General features: G+C 37.8%; 1 protein-coding gene across 1 annotated transcript in view; it reads right to left on the bottom strand.

Annotated features, from left to right (window-relative positions):
- The window catches only part of LOC150095284 (laminin subunit alpha-1-like), a 1,249,242-nt gene that overhangs the window by 797,773 nt on the left and 432,686 nt on the right, over nt 1–18,783 (bottom strand). Inside the window, exon 23 of the mRNA XM_090410638.1 lies at nt 8,374–8,557. Within this exon, the coding sequence (XP_090266764.1) occupies nt 8,374–8,557 (184 nt within the window). The remainder of the gene's footprint in view (nt 1–8,373; nt 8,558–18,783) is intronic.

Here is an 18,783-nt window from a genome sequence, read left to right as displayed (position 1 = left end):
TAAAGTGTTTTATATTATAAAACACTTTGTTATAAAGTGTTTTATAACATAAAATACTTTATATAGCTTTTTATAACATAGTGTTTTATAACATAATTGAGGGCGCTCGTGAGTCAAACGCAGTGACATGCATAAGAACAGCTCCTGATTCAGATAAGTTTTCTAGGAAGAATTAAATATATATGCATAATTGTTTGAGTAAGAGAGGCTGTAAATGATGTGCACTACCGGTTTTATTAGTGCGAGGGATTTCTTTTTGCCAAAACTTAATTACGAAATCATTATTATTAGACTTAGAACTTGCAAAAAATGGTGACGGCATTGTCATTCCATGACTTTAATTTAGATTTCAGTCGTTTCGTTAAGTGTGAGGTCTGTTATATATATTCTTTCAATTACATAAATGATTTGTGGATATTTGGTGAGTATGGAAGGAGGGTGTGTGACCTGAATGAGGAATTGATGAATGCAAATATGAAATTGAGGACAGAAAGTGTTAGTAGCGAGATTATCACGAGGAAAATGAGTGCACGTTTGTAAGAGAAAGATGGTGAGAAAGAGAGGCGAAAAAATGTTAAAAAAACAGTATAAAAGAAAAAGAGTGATTTGAAAACCGTGACGGATGTTAAAAGGGACAAAAGTGAGGTGAGAGTGGTGGAAGGAAACGAAATTGAGAGAACGAATGAAACTAGAAATGGCGCGACGCAGAAATCGAAAGTGAAAAAAATTGAAAGAATAGATGATAGCGAAAAAAGAATAAATGATAGCGAAAGTTCGACGCATGTTGGACTGAAAGTACAGAAACAAAAAAAGATGAAAGAGTGTAAAAATGGGAAGAATGATAATGAAAGTTGGACTCATCTTGGACCAAAAGTATGGAAACAAAGAAAGATGAATGAGAGTGAAAGTGAGAAGAGAGGGTCGAGAGTTAGAAAGTTAGAAATATTGAATGATAGAGAGAATGTGTCGCAAGATTCGGAAGTTGAATTGGATTGGATGACGCAAGAAATGTAATGGATGCGGAATGAAATTAAGAAAATTCAGGTAAAAACTATTAAAATAAATAACGATGGCATGAAAGAGTTAACGAAAGATAAGCGAGTGGCGTTGTATGGTGACTCCATTATTAAAGGTGTGCTGGACAATAGAATGCACAAGGTATGTTTTCCAGGCGCTAAAATGAGTAGAGTGTTTGAGGCATTGGATATGAGGCAGGAGCGAGCAAAAGAGTTAGTAGTATTAATAGGTACGAATGATTTGAGAGAGGACAAAGAGTGTGTCGGAATGGATATCAGGAGGCTGCTTACAAGGATAAAAGAGAATAGTGTGACAGGAAGGGTAGTTAGCATGTTGCTTAGGCATGACTGTGGTTAAATGAGGCTGAGAGCAAGGATTATGAATGATATACTGGCTGAAATGTGTGAGGAGACTGGAGTACAATTTGTTAATGGGTGGAATGAGTTTGAGGGACGAAGTGAGCTGTATGGGAGCGATGGACTGCATTTAAGTGGTTATGGTGTGAGTTGCTTGGAGAGACTGCTGCTGGAAGGTAGAGAAGTGAATAGAGAGAATGAATCAGATCGAGTGGGAAGTGATGTGGAAGAGCGGGAGAGTAAGACAGGAGAGATTGAAGAGGTGATTCTGAAAGGGGAAGTGAGTGGTATGAGTATAGAAAATGAGAGAATGGGTGTGCAAGAGGAGCAGGGAAACAGAGAGGCTCAGGGTGGACAGGGGTACACAGCATGAGAAAGGTGGATGCTCCAAGAGGAGGTGAGCATGTGTAGGCAGGAAAGGAATGGAAAGACCAGGGATCAAGAGGAAATAGTTGGAATTAAAAAGAGTTTTAAAATGAAGAAGAAGCAGAAAGGGAAGTGGCCCCAGTTGAGCATGGAGAGATCACATCGAGTGAGTGGTATCGGTGGAACTAGCTGTACATCAAGAAATGAGTTCTTGTGTTTCTATACAAATGCTAGAAGTATAAGAAACAAAGCAGATGAAATGGTTGCACTAATTGCATCTGATTCATCCAAACATTATTGGAATAAGTAAGATATGGTTGGAAGGGGATCACATTCTGACAGGAATAGAGATGAAAGGGTATGATGTGTTTTGTGAGCACAGAAGGGGTAAAAAGGGAGGGGAGTGCTATTCATGATAGAGAAAGAGTTATGTCCATATAAAGTAGAGATGCAAGAGGGAAATAGTACCATTGGTTTTGAGGCAGTAAGGTGTGAGATAGAGGTGAATGCAATCAAGTACTTGGTGGGATGTTGTTATAGACCAGGAAATGTGGATGGTAGTGATAATGAAATGTAAAATCAAATTAGCCAAGTAAATAAGAAAAGGGTGATCATTATGGTGATTTTAATTATGGCAATATAGAGTGGAATGATGAGATAGCAACTGGAAGTAAAGAAAATGAGTTTCTTGAATTTTTGAGGGATAACTACCTCAGACAGTATGTAACAGAGGGCACACGAGGATTGAGGATCTTGGATTTAGTCATCTCATCAGAGGACGTAATTATAAATGAGGTGCCAAATCATCCACCAATTGCTGAGAGTGACCATGAGGTGATTACCTGGGTGGTTGCCAGAAGTGTGACGACATCTGTGAAAAAAAGTATATGTGGAACTACAAGAGAGTGATTATGAAGAGCTCAGGAGACAGCTTGCAGGAGTAGCGTGGAATAAGGAGTTAGCTGGAAAAGGGATCAATGCAGCTTGGGGGATTTTCAAAAACTGTTTAGTAGAAGCAATGTCTAAATGTATTCCAAAGGTGAGAAGGTTAAATAAGGTGGGTGTGAGATGGATGAATAAAGAGATTAAGCATGTGATACAGAGAAAAAGGGCATTGTGGAGGCAGCATAAGAGAAGTGGAAATCACCAATTGAATGAGGTCTACAAAGATCAAGCAAGGAGGGTGACTTGGTTGGTGAGGGTAGCTAAAGAAAGGTATGAACAACAGTTGACTAATGAACCCAAGAAGAATCCTAAGGAGTTCTTTCGATATGTAGCCAGCAAAAGAAAGAATAGTTATGGAAGGATGACACTGATTGATGAAAATGGTATAAAGGCAGCTGATGCAGAATATGTGGTGGAGATACTTAATGAGCAGTTCATAAAGATCTTTCAATCTTGTGAATGTGACTTCATGGAGGGACTGAGAGCAACTGATGATGGGGGGAGGAGAGACTGACTGTAGGTGAGCAAGAGGAGTTCGGGGAGTTGAGTAAACTAGATATTAATAAGGCTGTGAGACTTGATAATATATCACCACGTATTCTGAAAGAATGTGCCAGGGAGATGACACCTGCCTTCACATATTTTTTTAATACGAGGCTTGCACTTGGTCAAGTTCCTAAGGAGCGGAAGGACGGCAAGATTGTGCCACTTCATCAAGGAGGTGATCGAACTCAAGCAGCAAACTATAGGCCTATCTTCGTGTATAGAGGCTTAAGTGCTGTGAAAGAATAATGTTGGAGGTTTAATGGATTTTTTACAACACTCAGAAAGGATTAAAAAGAATTTAATACTTCCTATATTGCGTCCTAGTCACTAGGCCATCTATGGGGATTACAAAAATAACTACTGTAACATAACACAAATATCATACAATACTAATCCCAACCACATGGGTGACACTAAAGTGTTTCCCAAATTTTCGGAAGCTTCCGAAAATTTGGGAAACACTCATCACCAGAGATCCTACTTTATATTCCAGGCCACCTACAACTGCCCTCAGAGGGCGTTCCACCTAGATACAACTTTTGTGTCACCCACGTGGTTGGGATTAGTATTGTATGATATTTGTGTTATGTAACATTAGTTATTTTTGTAATCCCCGTAGATGTCCTAGCGACTAGGACGAAATATAGGAAGTATTAAATTCTTTTAATCCTTTCTGAGTGTTGTAAAAAATCCATTAAACCTCCAATATTATATAGGCCTATCTGTGTGTCAGGTGTTGTGGTTAAGTTGTTGGAAAAGCTTGTGAGAACTAGGATCCAGAGTTGGGTTGACAACAATGGTATTATCTTTGATGGACAGCATGGATCTGCTAAAGGGAGATCATGTTTTAGTAATCTACTTTCTTATTACAATAAAGTGACTGCTTCCTTGGACAGAGGAGAAGGATACACAGTAATATACCTAGATTTTGCAAAGGCTTTTGATAGAGTACCTCATGATAAATTGATAGTCAAACTAGAGCAGATGGGGTTGGATATTAGACTAGTGCATTGGATTGGAGACTGGCTATCTGATAGGTATCAACAAGTTGTGTATGGGGGAGCGATATCCAGTTTATTTTTGCTCACACTTGGATAAAGGATTAAATTAAATTTATTATAGTCTAACCAAGTGAAAAATAAACTTTCAACATCTTTCTCTAAATCCAGAGTAATTTAATAAAAAGGTGGCACACCTTTTGGCAACTCCTATAGGTAAAGATGACCACACCACTTCTTCCTGGTATATCCACTTCTGGGCCTGGCTCCCACTGAAGAGACCTCAATAAAGGTCGAAAGTAGTCTGGGTAGTGGCCCTTCCCTTAATGCATAACATTATACATATCTGCAAGGAGATGTGTTTAGCATTATGGGAGATACTGAGATAAGAGTGATGTTAGCTTGGTCCACCTTTGCTACGACTTGCCAGTGTTGTAATACCTTATCCCAGTCCTGAAGATATTTTCAGGCACAAACTTTGTTTGCTCACACTTGGATAAAGGATTAAACTAAATTTATTATTGCAATCCAAAAGAATTTTATCGTTTTGTCGCAAGCAAAAGAAAGAATGAATGTGGAAGAATAACTTTACTGAATGCAGATAGTACACAAGTGTCAGAAGCTAAGGAGATAGTTCAGTTAATGAGTGCTCACTTTGCTATATCAACCAGGTGTATGTAGCATGGTGTAGGTGCTACTGTTACATTGGATAAAGAGTTAGAGGTTCATGAAAATGAGGTCGAAGAGCTCTTGCATAACCTGGATAAGAATTTGTCAATAGAGACAGATGGAATATGTGCCTGTTTGTTAAAGGAATGTTCAGCTGAATTGGCTAGACCTTTCACACATTTGTATAACTTGAGTCTCAGCTCAGGAATGATACCACAGGAATGTATGATAGTTCCATTGCACAAGGCCTGTGCAATGGAACTATCATACATTGATAGAATATCATACATTCTATCATACATTCTATCATACATTGTGCAAAAACTGATGTGTCTAACTACAGACCTATTAGTATCTCTGGTATGGCAGTGAAGATTTTAGAGAAGTCTGTAAGAACTCGCATACAGAAATGGGTAGACAAGTATTCTATACTCTGCAGGGAACAGCATGGGTTTACTAAAGGAAGGTCATGTTTTAGCAATTTGCTCATATTTTATAACAATGTTACGGCCAAGTTGAATAAAGGGAATGGATACACTATGATAATTTGGATTTTTCTAAGGCATCTGATAGGATACCACATGACAGGCTGTTGTGTAAACTGGAGAATATGGGATTGGAACATAATCTACTGACTTGGATCAGGGGATGGTTGAGAGACAGATATCAAAAAGTGGTATACAGTGGGTGTGAATCTGCCAGATTCAAGGTAACCAGTGGTGTACCTCAGGGTTCAGTCCTTGGACCATTATTGTTCAATCTCTACATTAATGACATCAAGCAAGGTCTATAATCAGATTTGCAATTGTTTTCCGATGATGCAAAGATAGGCAGGGCAATCAGGGATGCTACTGATATTCAGCAATTACAAAATGATTTGAATAGACTGGAAATCTGGGCAAACGAAAATGGCTTCAGTTTAATGTTAGTAAGTGTAAAGTTATGCACTTTGGAGTGATTAGAGGTCCAGTGGCTAATATAATATGCCACTGGAACTCTAATCACTTAAATAATAATTTAAAGTTCAAATAATTTGAACTTTAAATTATTCACCAAGATACCTTGCCTCTTCAGTTATGCTACAAGAAACTGAAGAGGCAAGGTATCTTGGTGGATAATTTAAAGTTCAAAGGTCACATAGCAAAAGTTGCAAATACAACTCAGAGGATAATTGCTATGTTGAAGTGAACCTTGACATGTAAGGATAAGGAACTCATTTTGCCTCTTTATAAGGCTTTGATAAGACCACACTTGGATTACTGTGTGCAGATTTGGTCTGCCGGGTTCCAAGGGGATAAAGAAGCTGTGGAAAGGGTGCTAAGAAGAGTTACAAAGATTATATCCGAATTATGAGATTTAGATTATGGGGACAGATTGCGAGTATGTGGATTACAGACTCTGGTTAACAGAAGAAAGAGGGGTGATAGGATAGAGGTCTATAAACTTTTGAATGGGTGTTATAGCATTTCAATTGATGAAATTTTTCGTTATATGGAAGGTGGGAAGAGAACACAGGGTCATCCATGGAAGTTAAATTTATTTGCAGTCAAGAAAGGGGTAAAAGCTAGGTTTTTCTCCCAGAGAGCAGTGAGTGAGTGGAATAATTTGCCCTTATGGGTAGTGAGTGCATCTAGTGTGAATGAATTCAAGGATAGGTATGATAGCTGGGATGGGTAATTTACAGCCTCCCTCGATGAGTCCTTGATTCCCTGGAGGTCTCAGATAATAATAATAATAATAATAATAATAAAAGATTTTATTCTTATTATATTTTGATAGTTGAAAAATATTTTTCTTATGTAAAATAAATTAACATAGGTGATTGTGTGCAAATATTTCATTTTTAGATCATGAAATATTTGTTTAAAAATGATAGCCTTTACAGGTTGATTGTCCCCATAATACTTTTTGATTGGCAATTGTACACAAGCTGTATTAATACACATTTTTGTGTGAAATAAGGCTTTTTTTTGCTCGATGATGCAAGTCCTTTGTTAAAATCTCCATAGCTCACCACTGCATAAGTTGATAGTCAAACTAGAGCAGATGGAGTTGGATGTTAGACAAGTGCACTCGATTGGAGATTGGCTGTCTGATAGGCATCAACAAGTTGTGTATTCAGGTAGCAATATCCCAGAAAAGGAAAGTCACTAGTGGTGTGTCTCGGGGGTCTGTTTTAGGGCCATTTCTGTTTAGCCTGTATTTGTTAATGATATTGGGGAAGATTTGAATCGAGACATACAGCTGTTTGCAGATGACACAAAGTTGGGATGAACTATGAGGAGCGGAGCAGATGTTGTGACCTTACAAGAAAGACTTGAATAGACTGAGTGAATGGGCACAGGAGTGGGAATACCAGTCCAATTGCAAAATGCAAGGTTTTAAAATTTGGAAAACAAAGATGGGATAAAGAATTACTCTTCGTGGGGATATACTGCAGCAGGTGGATAAGATATCTTGTGGTGATGGTGGATAAGGATCTAAAATTTAGAGGACATATTGCCAAAATTGTGAGGATAACACAAATTCTGGCAAATGATGCGGAGGACAATGACTTGTAGAAGTAAGGAGATTCTAGTTCCATTGCATAAGATTCTTATAAGCCACATATGGACTACTATGCACCAATTTGGTCACCTGGTCTTCAAAAGAATAAAGAGTTGTTGGAGGAGGTCCAGAGTTGATTGACCAAAATAGCTTCTGATCTCTAGAATGTTGAATGTGAGGAAAGGTTGAGAGAATGCAATTTGCAAAGTCTAGTAGATAGGAGGAAGTGGAGTGATATGATAGAGACATACAAGTTGATAACGGGCTGTTACAGGATTAATGTTGAAGCTGTTTTTCATAAAATGGTGGGAGACTGGGGAGAACAACAGATCATTCCTAGAAGCTATATAAGAAGGGGTTGTGAACAAGGGAGTAAGAAGCAGGTTTTTTGTTTGGAGAGTTGTGAATGATTGGAATGCACTGCCTAAAAGTGTGATGTCTGCAGAGAGTTTGAATGTGTTTAATGCATGGTATGATGAGCTGTGCATATGACAAAAGGGACCTCCTAGATGAGATCTGACTCCATCGGATCTTAGGATAATAATAATAATAGTCATAAAACAGGTATGATAAGTATTGTTAGAACAGTGGTTACAGTGGGTCTCCTGTAATGAGTCTTTGACTCCATGTATATGCCACAGAAATGACAATAAAATATAGAAGTAGTTTGTATACACCTATATGCAATAAATCTGTTTTCTTTTTGATGAAATGGAACAAGTCTGCTGTCTAAAATGAACTACATATGTAATGTACTCAGTCCTCTTAGCCTCTATTGTACTACATGCCACACCTAAGAATTAATGTACTAAATGAAAAAAAAGAAAAAAGAAAGAAAGAAAGAACACACACATACAAAATAAATAAATAAATAATAATATTTTTAGTAATTAGTAAATAAATACTTTTGATAAATATGATCTACCTACTTTTACATCCTTTTCCAGAAAAACCATAATATCCTGGTAAACATTTATCACATTTTTTCCCACCAACTCCAGGATTACAAGTGCAGTGACCATAGAGCTCATCACACAGCACTGATATAGAACCTGTCGCATTGCACTGGCATTTTTCACAACCTTTGCCAGAAATAAGGTTCCAGTAACCTTGCTGAAATTAATGAAATGTGATAACCATATGAGAATACTGATTTTTTGTTATAATGTGTTAAAAAAAGTGATATATAACAATATAAATTAATATTTCTTAACAAGCACATCTGCAATTTATAGGAGTTCTACATATGTGATATTCAAACTTAAAAACTTTAAAAGATGATGTATATTATTTTACAACTGTTTTTGAATCAAGAGTACTGATATAATATATATATATATGTATGTATGCAAATATATATTGAGTTGAGTTATTTGCATTAGTAACCCCACCCTCCCCTGATTTACATATTAGCATGATAAAGAATTACCATGTGATATCAATGTCATGTGCGGCTACTATAAGCAGGCACACCTGTCCTCTGTATCTCAGTAACAACTCTGTCCTCTGGTATCTCAGTAACAACATGCAACAGTCACACAGCTCACCATCAGCACAACAGCAGGAACATTTCAACCCAATTTCACATGTATGTAATCAATAAATATTTGCCAATAATTGGGAAATGTGGAGACATAAACCAATTTAGCTGCAGACCAGTAATTTAGTTGGGACCAGTATTTCAGAAGCAGCCACACTTGTTGGTTACTCCCATTCTATGAAGGGTGTATAAGGACTGGATTAACCATTAAGACATGCAGCAGAGGGACTCACACTGGTCAGCGATGCATAGTTGATCCTAGAGGTAAGTGTTGGTTGTCACAACTGGTATCTCAGTAACAACATGCAACAGTCACACAGCTCACCATCAGCACAACAGCAGGAACATTTCAACCCAATTCCACATGCACCATGCGAAGTACTGCTTTGCCTAAAGTTCACACAGCCAGAGACCAAAAAGGGTCTCTGGTGAGACCCTTGATAGTCAAGCATTCCAAACAATGGCTCGCATGGGCCAAGGAACATCGGCAATGAATCCTCGAAAGATGGAAAAATGTTAGTCTAGAGTAATGACTCCCGTTTTCTGCTGCACTATGCTGATGGTTGTGTCTGCATTTGGTGTAAACAGCATGAAGCCCTATCTCCTTGTTGCACAGTTGAGGTTCAACGGTCCAGGAAAGGTGGTGTTATGGTCTGGGGAGCATTTTTCTGGCACTCCCAAGGTCCGTTGGTTATCATCCCACAAACGCTGAATGGTTAGCTGACCATCTATATCAATATCTGCAGGAGGCCTACCCCTGCAATCTTTCAACAGGACGACACACCTTGTCATCAGGCTTGTACAGCTACTGAGTGGTTGGAGGAAGATGGAAATGAATCCACGAAACTGTTGGCCCCCAAACTCCACTGACTGCAACCCATTGAACCTGTGTGGGATATTCTAAAACGGGGTGTGAGAATTGCTGATTCTCTTCCATGGAATGAGCATGAGCTGACAGAGTTGCTGTTATGGACACAGTTCAAATTATGCATGGAGGATGTTCGACACCTTGGGGAATCTCATAGGCATCAGCGAACCATGACTGCACAGAGGTGGACCAACGTGTTATTAGATGGGTGTTCTTAATGCAAAGCTAATGTAGTGTGTATATATATATGTAGAAAGTATTTTACCTTGGATATAATTAATGTTAAAGATACCAAGCTATTTTAAACCTGGTTTTACTCCATTTCCTAAATAAGCAAACAGACAAACAAGTCAAGTTTGCGCCTGTATGTATTGAAAGTCTAGCTGACCTATAAATTAGTACAAGTCAAGGCAACTAATGGTAAAAGTAGAATAAGCTCTGATCACTATTCTTAATATTTACCCTTAATGCACAGCCCATCTCTTTTTGAGGAGATGTATGATGCTATGTATTAAAGGCAAGGGGCCAGTACCCAGACCGGTTTTGACCTTTATTGAGGTGTATTTAAGTAAAGACGTCTCTCTAAAAATTAGGACGATCCCTAGACCACTCCATAGTGGCCGAAAGACCGTCCAACTCAGCGTTGTTCCACTCAATGACAGGCTCACCCTGTCACCGAGAAGAACTTCTCAGCATTGGCTCTACCCAGTAGCAGGGTCACCCCACCACCAGCCAAAGCCATAATCTCAGCGGTGGCCCTACTCAGAGACAGGCAAAAACCTATCCCTAAGCAGAGCCTCTCAAAGCCAGCCCCCATCAGTGGGAGCCAGGCTAGAAATACCAAAATTTTAGTAATACAAAGCTTATAAGTATTTTACGAGAACAAGTTACCATAAGGTGTTTTAACCTTATTAAATAAAAATCTCTGGATGAGATATAAATGTAGAAAGTATTTTAGCTTGGGTATAATAAATGTTAAAGATACCAAGCTATTTTAAACCTGGTTTTACTCCATTTCCCAAGTAAGCAAACAGACAAACAAGTCAAGTTTGCGCCTGAACGTATTGGAAGTCTAGCTGACTCTCAAAGTAGTGTAAGTCAAGGCAATTCAAGGTAAAAGTAGAATAAGCTCTGATCACTGTTCTCAATATTTACCCTTAAGGCGTAATTTACCCTGGCTCCCACTGATGAGACCTCAATAAAGGTCGAACCCGGTCTGGGTAGTGGCCCCTTGCATTTAATATATAGCATCATACATCTCCTCAAAGAGATGGGCTGTGCATTAAGGGTAAATATTAAGAATAGTGATCAGAGCTTATTCTACTTTTACCATGAGTTGCCTTAACTTGCACTACTTTGAGGGTCATCTAGCCTTCCAATACATGCAGGCGCAAACTTGACTTGTTTGTCTGTTTGCTTACTTGGGAAATGGAGTAAAACCAGGTTTAAAATAGCTTGGTATCTTTAACACACACACACATATATATATATATATATTCACCACACTCCAAGGGAAAAATCTAGTACTCACACCCTTGATAATCATTCTTACCCAACGTCAAGGGAAGATCTCTTTTCCTCCCACCTCTATACAAGTGTTAAAATATTTCCTTTGTTTTAATCCTATAAAATCCTTTAAGTAACTTAAATGTTTCTATCATACCCCCGCCCCTTTTTTTTTCGCTTATCAAGCAACTTCTGCAACTCACAAACCCTCAAGTGATCGTCTTGGTCACTTATCTTTGGAGCCTCTCCACTATTTTCTCATTTACATTTATTTTCTCATTTAAAATAACTCCACTATCTCTGTATGTTAGTGTGATCCTGTTAATCCTGTGAGCTACACTAGTCAAAGACCTTGCCAATTTTCTTGCATATTCTCTTAAAACACAAGCTGATATCCCATTCGATCTTACATTCAAATTATGCAATATCCTAAGTGCCTCCATTTCACTCATTAAAGTTATCCTTTCATAGTCATTCCTTCTCCTACTTGCCACACAGTGAAAAAACTCTTGGAATTCCTATTCCCTGCTTGGCTAATTTCTACCTATCACAAAGTCAGTCTTCAGACTAACACAATAAGCTATTATCCAACCTCATTCATTCTAACATAATAATCAAGCTGACATGTGATAATTTATCAAAGACCATTACAAAATCTAAGTGTAATAATGTATATGCATGTACCTTGCCCACTGTACCTGTTAGCAAAATTGAATAAAGCAAGTTGATTATAAAACATTTCCTTTAGTAAACCCATTCTGTCCACCAAAGATAATGCCACTGTTTTCAACCCAATTTCGCATCTTGCTCCTCACTAACCTCTCCAACACTTTAACCACAACAACTGACACAGAGATGATTGGCCTATAATATGAAGCTTGAGTCTTTTTGTCATCTCATCTTGCCTTCCTTTCACTCCTTTGGAGCTTGGTCCAATGTAAGACATTAAAGCAAGTATGTCAACGCAGATGTCAACTCCCTGGCATCTGCGTTGACATACTTGCTTTAAAACCTTTAAAACCTCATTTCCTCAAAACATGTGATACATCATGAAGTCTCACAGCCTTATTAACATCAAGTTTACGTAATTCCCCATATTTCTCCTGCAGTCTCTTCTTCTCCCTTTCCACTGCACTAAAGCTCTAAACTGCGTTACCCTCCTTGTCTGTTCTTGGTACTACTCAAGGAACTGATTATTATCACTAATTTTAATGTTGCCTCCATAATGCCTTCTTTATCTGTATTTCATGCCCATCATCAAATTCCTGACATATACCACTGAGGGGTGTACAGGATATCACGATAATACTACATGAAGAACATAAACTTGCTATCAACAATTTTCCTCCAAATCAATCTTTTATCTGTCAAGACTCCAACATCATCAGATCTTATATTTCTGTCTTCTAAGGCACTTTTTACAGTATCAGTCCACTTATAGCTTGCTCTTCCTCTGGGTCTTTTTCCTACTAACCTGGCAGAGAACCCTCGTTTTGCTAATCTTTCCTCTCGTATTTAACACATTCACTGCCACGCTCCTCAAGCATAGTTTGTTACCGCACACCAAGCACTATCACTTCCTCAAGGTCAGTACAAGTTGACATATGAGTATATTTGTAGTTGGCTTGTGAGGCTCATAGTTCGCTGCCACACTCCTTGGGCATAGTTTGTTACCGCACTGCCAAGCACTTTCACTTCTTCAAGGTCAGTATGAGTCGACATACGAGTATATTTGTAGTTGGCTTGTAAGGATCATAGTTCACTGAAAAGCTCCTCGGGCATAGTTTGTTACCACATGCCAAGCACTTTCCTTCTTCAAGGTCAGTACGAGTTGACATACGAGTATATTCGTAGTTGGCTTGTGAAGTTCATATACCAACTACAAGTACACTCGTAGTTAGCAGCGAATGTGTTAAGTGACCACACCACCTGAGATTAGTGCTGCTAACACATTCCTGGATGCTAACAATGTCAAGTTCTTTCCTAATATCCTTGTTTTTGTGACATTGCCATTCATGCCATCTGATCATATACCCCTAATCTTTCTCAGGACTAAATAGTGATTACTTCCAATTTCAAATCCTCTGTACACTCTAGAGTCCTGCACCACTGTGAGCTCATCACTGTCAACAATAACATAATCAATGAGACTTTTCTTATCTCTTGCCTCTTCTCTCCATGTGAATTTATGCACATTTTTGTTGGAATATTGTGTTAATAATAACCAGTCCATGTCCTGAGAAGAAATCCAACAGGTATTTGCCATTATTATTAGCTTTGCTCTTTTCTCCAAATTTTCCCAAAATATTTCTGTATGTCTGACAATCATTTCCTATTCAGCTATTTAGATCCCCAACAAGGACCAACATTTCCTTTTTTATTGATGTGGGCAAATATCTGATATTTGCCTACATCACTCTACTTGATATTGCCTGCCACTAATAAAATGATGGTACAACTTGACAGTATTGCATGCTTAATCTCTTTATACATCCATCTCACACCTACCTTATTAACCATTCTGATTCTTGAGATACATTTAGATAATGCTTCTGCCAGATAAATTTTGAATAGCTTTTGAGCAGCACAGATCTTCTTTTCACCCACTCCTCAATCTATAATACAGCTGAAAACTGTCACCTGAGCATTTCATAATTCTCAGACTTATAATTCCTGATATATCTTTTCTCCCCAGAATTAATCACATAGCTGGAAACCACCCAAGTAATCACTTCATGGTCACACTCACTAATCAGAGGGATATCTGATACCTTGTTTATAATGAAATGCTCTAATAGGGTAATCAAATCCAAGACCTTGAATCCTTGCCCTATGTCACATATTACCTAAGGCAGTTGGCCCTCAAACCTCGAGAAATAATTTTATTTATTTTTTATTTTCAGACACTAGCTCATTATCTCAATCTATATTATAATTAAAATCACCCATAATTATCACCGGCTAATTGGCTCATAGATTTCATTGTTACTGCCCTCACCATTGCCAAGCATATGGTATCATCAAACTAAGTATTTAATTCTACTCACTTCTTTCTTACATCATACTACCTGAAAACCATAGATACTATTTCCTCCTTGCATAGCACATTTCCTTTTCTATCATCAACAGTATTCCCTCCTCTGTTTTTTTGCTTTTCTTTATGAAAAACATTGCACCCTTCTATCCCTATTTCTGTGTCTGGATGTTTTCCTCATCCAACTGTGTCTCACTTATAATTTTTGGATGAACAGACTCAATCACTGCAACAATTTTTTTCTCCTTATTTCTGATACTTCTAGCATTTGTATACAAACATAACAGTTCCCTTCTGGGTCTATAACAAGTTCCACTCATACCACTTCTTAAATGTTACTCCTCCATGCCTTTCTGCTCTCTTATTACCTACCTTAAAACCCTCTCCAGAACCAAATTCTTCTCCTACATTCACCCATTCACTTCCTCTTACAGCACTGGACTTTCTCGTACTGTGTTTTCCTATACATCCTGCACTTCTATTCTTTCATTCACCTTACTCATGCCATTTACTTCTCTATTTAAAACTACTTCTTCAATCCTTCCTCTTTACTTTTCTGCTATTTCACATTGTTTCTTAATTGCTCAGATTCATCCTGTGCAGTCATTACTCATTCTTCCAGGTGAACCATTCACATCCAGTTCATCATACTGCAGTCATCATACATCATACTTGTACATTTCCATACAGTGCTCCGATTCATCCCAAAGATTCACAACATCTGATATACATTCTCCTTGTTTCCAAGTAAGTCATTTTTTCCTTCTACCACTACCAACTCTTTTGCTCACTTACTCTTCATATCCAATATCTGAATCACCCTATTCATTCTACCTTCTGGAAACACAAACTTTGTGCATCCTCTCATTCACCACATCTCTACTAAGCAATTCTCCACACAGTGCCACTCACAAGTGATTCATTATCTCTTTGATATGGCCATTATTCATTACCTCTTTCATATAACCATCATTCATTCCAGTCTTTTTCATTCTTCCATACATATTTACAATTCTCTTTATTTCATTATTCATATGCTTCATCTCTTGTCTTGGGTCATTTTTTTGCTATCATTCCATCTCAATGTCTTACCATCAGTCAGCCAAACTTATCTTACAATTAACTGCACTCTGTTTACTGCCATCAATTTCATCATCGTTTTTATCATCAGTCACACACACATTGTTGTTATCAGTTGAACGCTTTCCAATTAAATCATTCATCACATCACACATATATATATATATATATATATATATCAAACATATTATTATGTTTTCATGATATATTAAACATGTCATTATGTCTTCATAATAGTTGCCCCTTTTTCTTTCCATCTTCCATTCCATTCACTTCCTCTTACAGCCTTGGCCTTTCCTCACACTATACATTGACTCCACTCCCCTCCATTTCTCTGTCCATCCTGCACTCCTATTCTCTCATTCTCCTTATTCATGCCATTTACTTCTCCATTCAAAACTACTTCTTCAATCCTTCCTTCTTTACTCTTCAAAAAACATGTTACACTAACACACATTCTTGTTATAAGTTGCACTCTTTCCTTTGCCATTAGATTCACATGGTTTCATAATAGTTGCCCATTGCCATCTTCCATTTCACTTACTTCCCTTTGTTGCCTTCTGATTTAAACAAGCCTCATGGTTCATGAGCATGCCACACCTCCTGGATATACACCATGCACTCACTCATCTCTCTCTCTCTCTCTTATTCAACCTCTCCACATATACATCTGCAACATCTTCTAGCACATACATAATACCCTAGTAACACCATACCATTCTCAAAAAATCAATGTCATCCACTTTATTTGTCTTTCCTGCCAAGCTATGCAAAGATCTCGCTCTGATTACCATTTTGTGACAATGATAGGGAGATTTTAGTCCTAAAATAATAGTCTAAAAATTTTAACCAAACACCATGTACCAATCAAAAATATCACACAACAACACATAATCTAAAAATTACACAATATCATCATAGAAAAAATATAAAATAAACTTATTTTGCAGCAGCTTTTACAATATTGATGTTCATACACTAAAATGTGTGAACTCATATTATATGAGATTATTAGACACTTATCTGGAATACTAGATAAGTTAAGACTTAAAACATTAATAAAGCAATGGAAATTTGGAAGCACAGGTTAAAATATAAAATGATTTAGCAGATCCCTTTACAATAACTCAGTGACTAAAATATTATTATTATTATTATTATACCCTTCATGGAGTTGACAGACTCATCGTGGGAGATTCATTCAACTGACAACATATTTATCATATAGAATCTTAAAGTCCTTAACACTTCTTGCATTAACAACATATTCTGGTAATGCATTCCATTCACTGACTATTCTTCATGTAAAAAAATCTACTTCTCACACCTTCTTCACCACACTTTTGCATAACTTACAGGAATGACCTCTGGTTCTTCCCCTCTCACCTTCTACTCTTTTTATAATTCCCTCTGGATAATCAGATAAAATCCTCTCACTAACTTAAACCTCTCTATCATATCACCTCTCTTCCTCCTATCCACCAAACTCTGCAATCCACATCTATTCAACCACTCACCATAGCCAGCATTCCAAACTCCTAATATTGTCTTAGTCTCTGGATCCTCTCCAATGTCTCCACATCACATTAAAAACCAAGTGACCAGATCTGAGCACAATAATCCAAGTGTGGTCTGACCAGTGCCTTATACAGTGACACAACCACTTCCTTATCCTTGCATGTTAGAGTACTTCTTATCATAGCAGTACTACGATGTGCAATCTTTGCAACCCTAGCAATATGACCGCTAAACTTCAGTCTACTGTCAACCATCACTCGAATGTTTCTAACCTCATCCACTTCCTGCAGTACGACACTATCAATATAGTACATAGCCTTATATTTCTGCACACCAAAATGCAACACCTTGCACTTATTAATATTAAAACTATAACTCCACTCTTTTGTCCAAGTAAAAAGTCTATTCAAATCTTCCTGAAGGGATTCAGCATCAGCAGTGCTACTTATAATTCTTCCCAATTATGCATCATCAGCAAATAACTGAAGATCCTGAGTCAGTCCACATGAATAGCAGGTGTAGACAGGAAAGAAATGGGATGACCTGGGATCAAGAGGAAACAGTTGGAATTGAAAAGGGTTTTAAAATGGCCCCAGCCGAGCATGGAGAGATCACATTGAGTGAGTAGTATCGTTGGAACTAGCTGTAGATCCAGAAATGAACTGTTGTGTTTGTATACAAATGCTAGAAGTATAAGAAATAAGGAAGATGAAATGGTTGCATTAATTGCGTGTGTCTGTTCACCCAAAGATTATCGGAATAAGTGAGACATGGTTGGAAGAGAACAATATCCTGACAGGAATAGAGATGGAAGAGTATGATGTGTTTCATGAGGATAGAAAGGGTAAAAAGGGAGGGGGAGTGCTATTGATGAAAGAGTTATGTCCATACAAAGTAGAGATGCAAGAGGGAAATAGTGCCAATGGTTATGAGGCAGTATGGTGTGAGATAGAGGGGAATGGAATCAAATACTTGGTTGGATGTTATTATAGACCAGGTAATGTGCATGGTGGTGATAATGAAATGTAATCAAATTAGTCAAGCAAATAAGAAAAGGGTGAATATTATGGCTGATTTTAATTATGGCAATATAGGCTGGAATGATGAGCTAGCAACTGGAAGTAAAGAAAATGAGTTTCTTGAGTTTTTGAGGGATAACTACCTCAGACAGTATGCAACAGAGGGCACGCAAGGATTGAGGGTCTTGGATTTCGTCATCTCATCAGAGGATGCAATTATTAATGAGGTGTCAAATCATCCACCAATTAGTGACAGTGACCATGAAGTGATTACCTGGGTGGTTGCCAGCAGTGTTAGGACCTCTGTGAGAAAAAGATATAGGTGGAACTACAAGGGGAATGATTATGAAGAGCTCAGGAGACAGCTTGAGGGTGTAGCATGGAATGAGGAGTTAGCTGGAAAAGAGATCAATGCAGCTTGGGGGATTTTCAAAAACTATCTAGTAGATGCAATGTCTAAATGTATTCCAAGGGTGAGAAGGTTAAATAAGGTAGTTGTGAGATGGATGAATAAAGAGAAAGAGGGCATTGAGGAGGCAGCATAAGAGAAGTGGAAATAACCAATTCCATGAGGTCTACAGAGACAATGCAAGGAGGGTGACTTGGTTGGTGAGTGTAGCTAAGGAGAGGTATGAACAGCATACTTCTCTTTAGAAGAGGGCTAATGTTTTAGCTAATGAAGCCAAAAAGAATCCTAAGGAGTTCTTTCGATATGTAGTCAACAAAAAAAAGAATGATTATGGAAGGATGACATTGATAGGAGAAAATGGTATA

The sequence above is a fragment of the Typopeltis vanoorti genome, chromosome 20, assembly GCF_054136105.1.
Source record: "Typopeltis vanoorti isolate ZY-2024b chromosome 20, IOZ_Tvanoo_1.0, whole genome shotgun sequence".
Lineage (NCBI taxonomy): Eukaryota > Metazoa > Arthropoda > Arachnida > Uropygi > Thelyphonidae > Typopeltis > Typopeltis vanoorti.
Note: the sequence above shows the minus strand (reverse complement) of the source record. Positions and strands in the feature narration are given on the sequence as shown.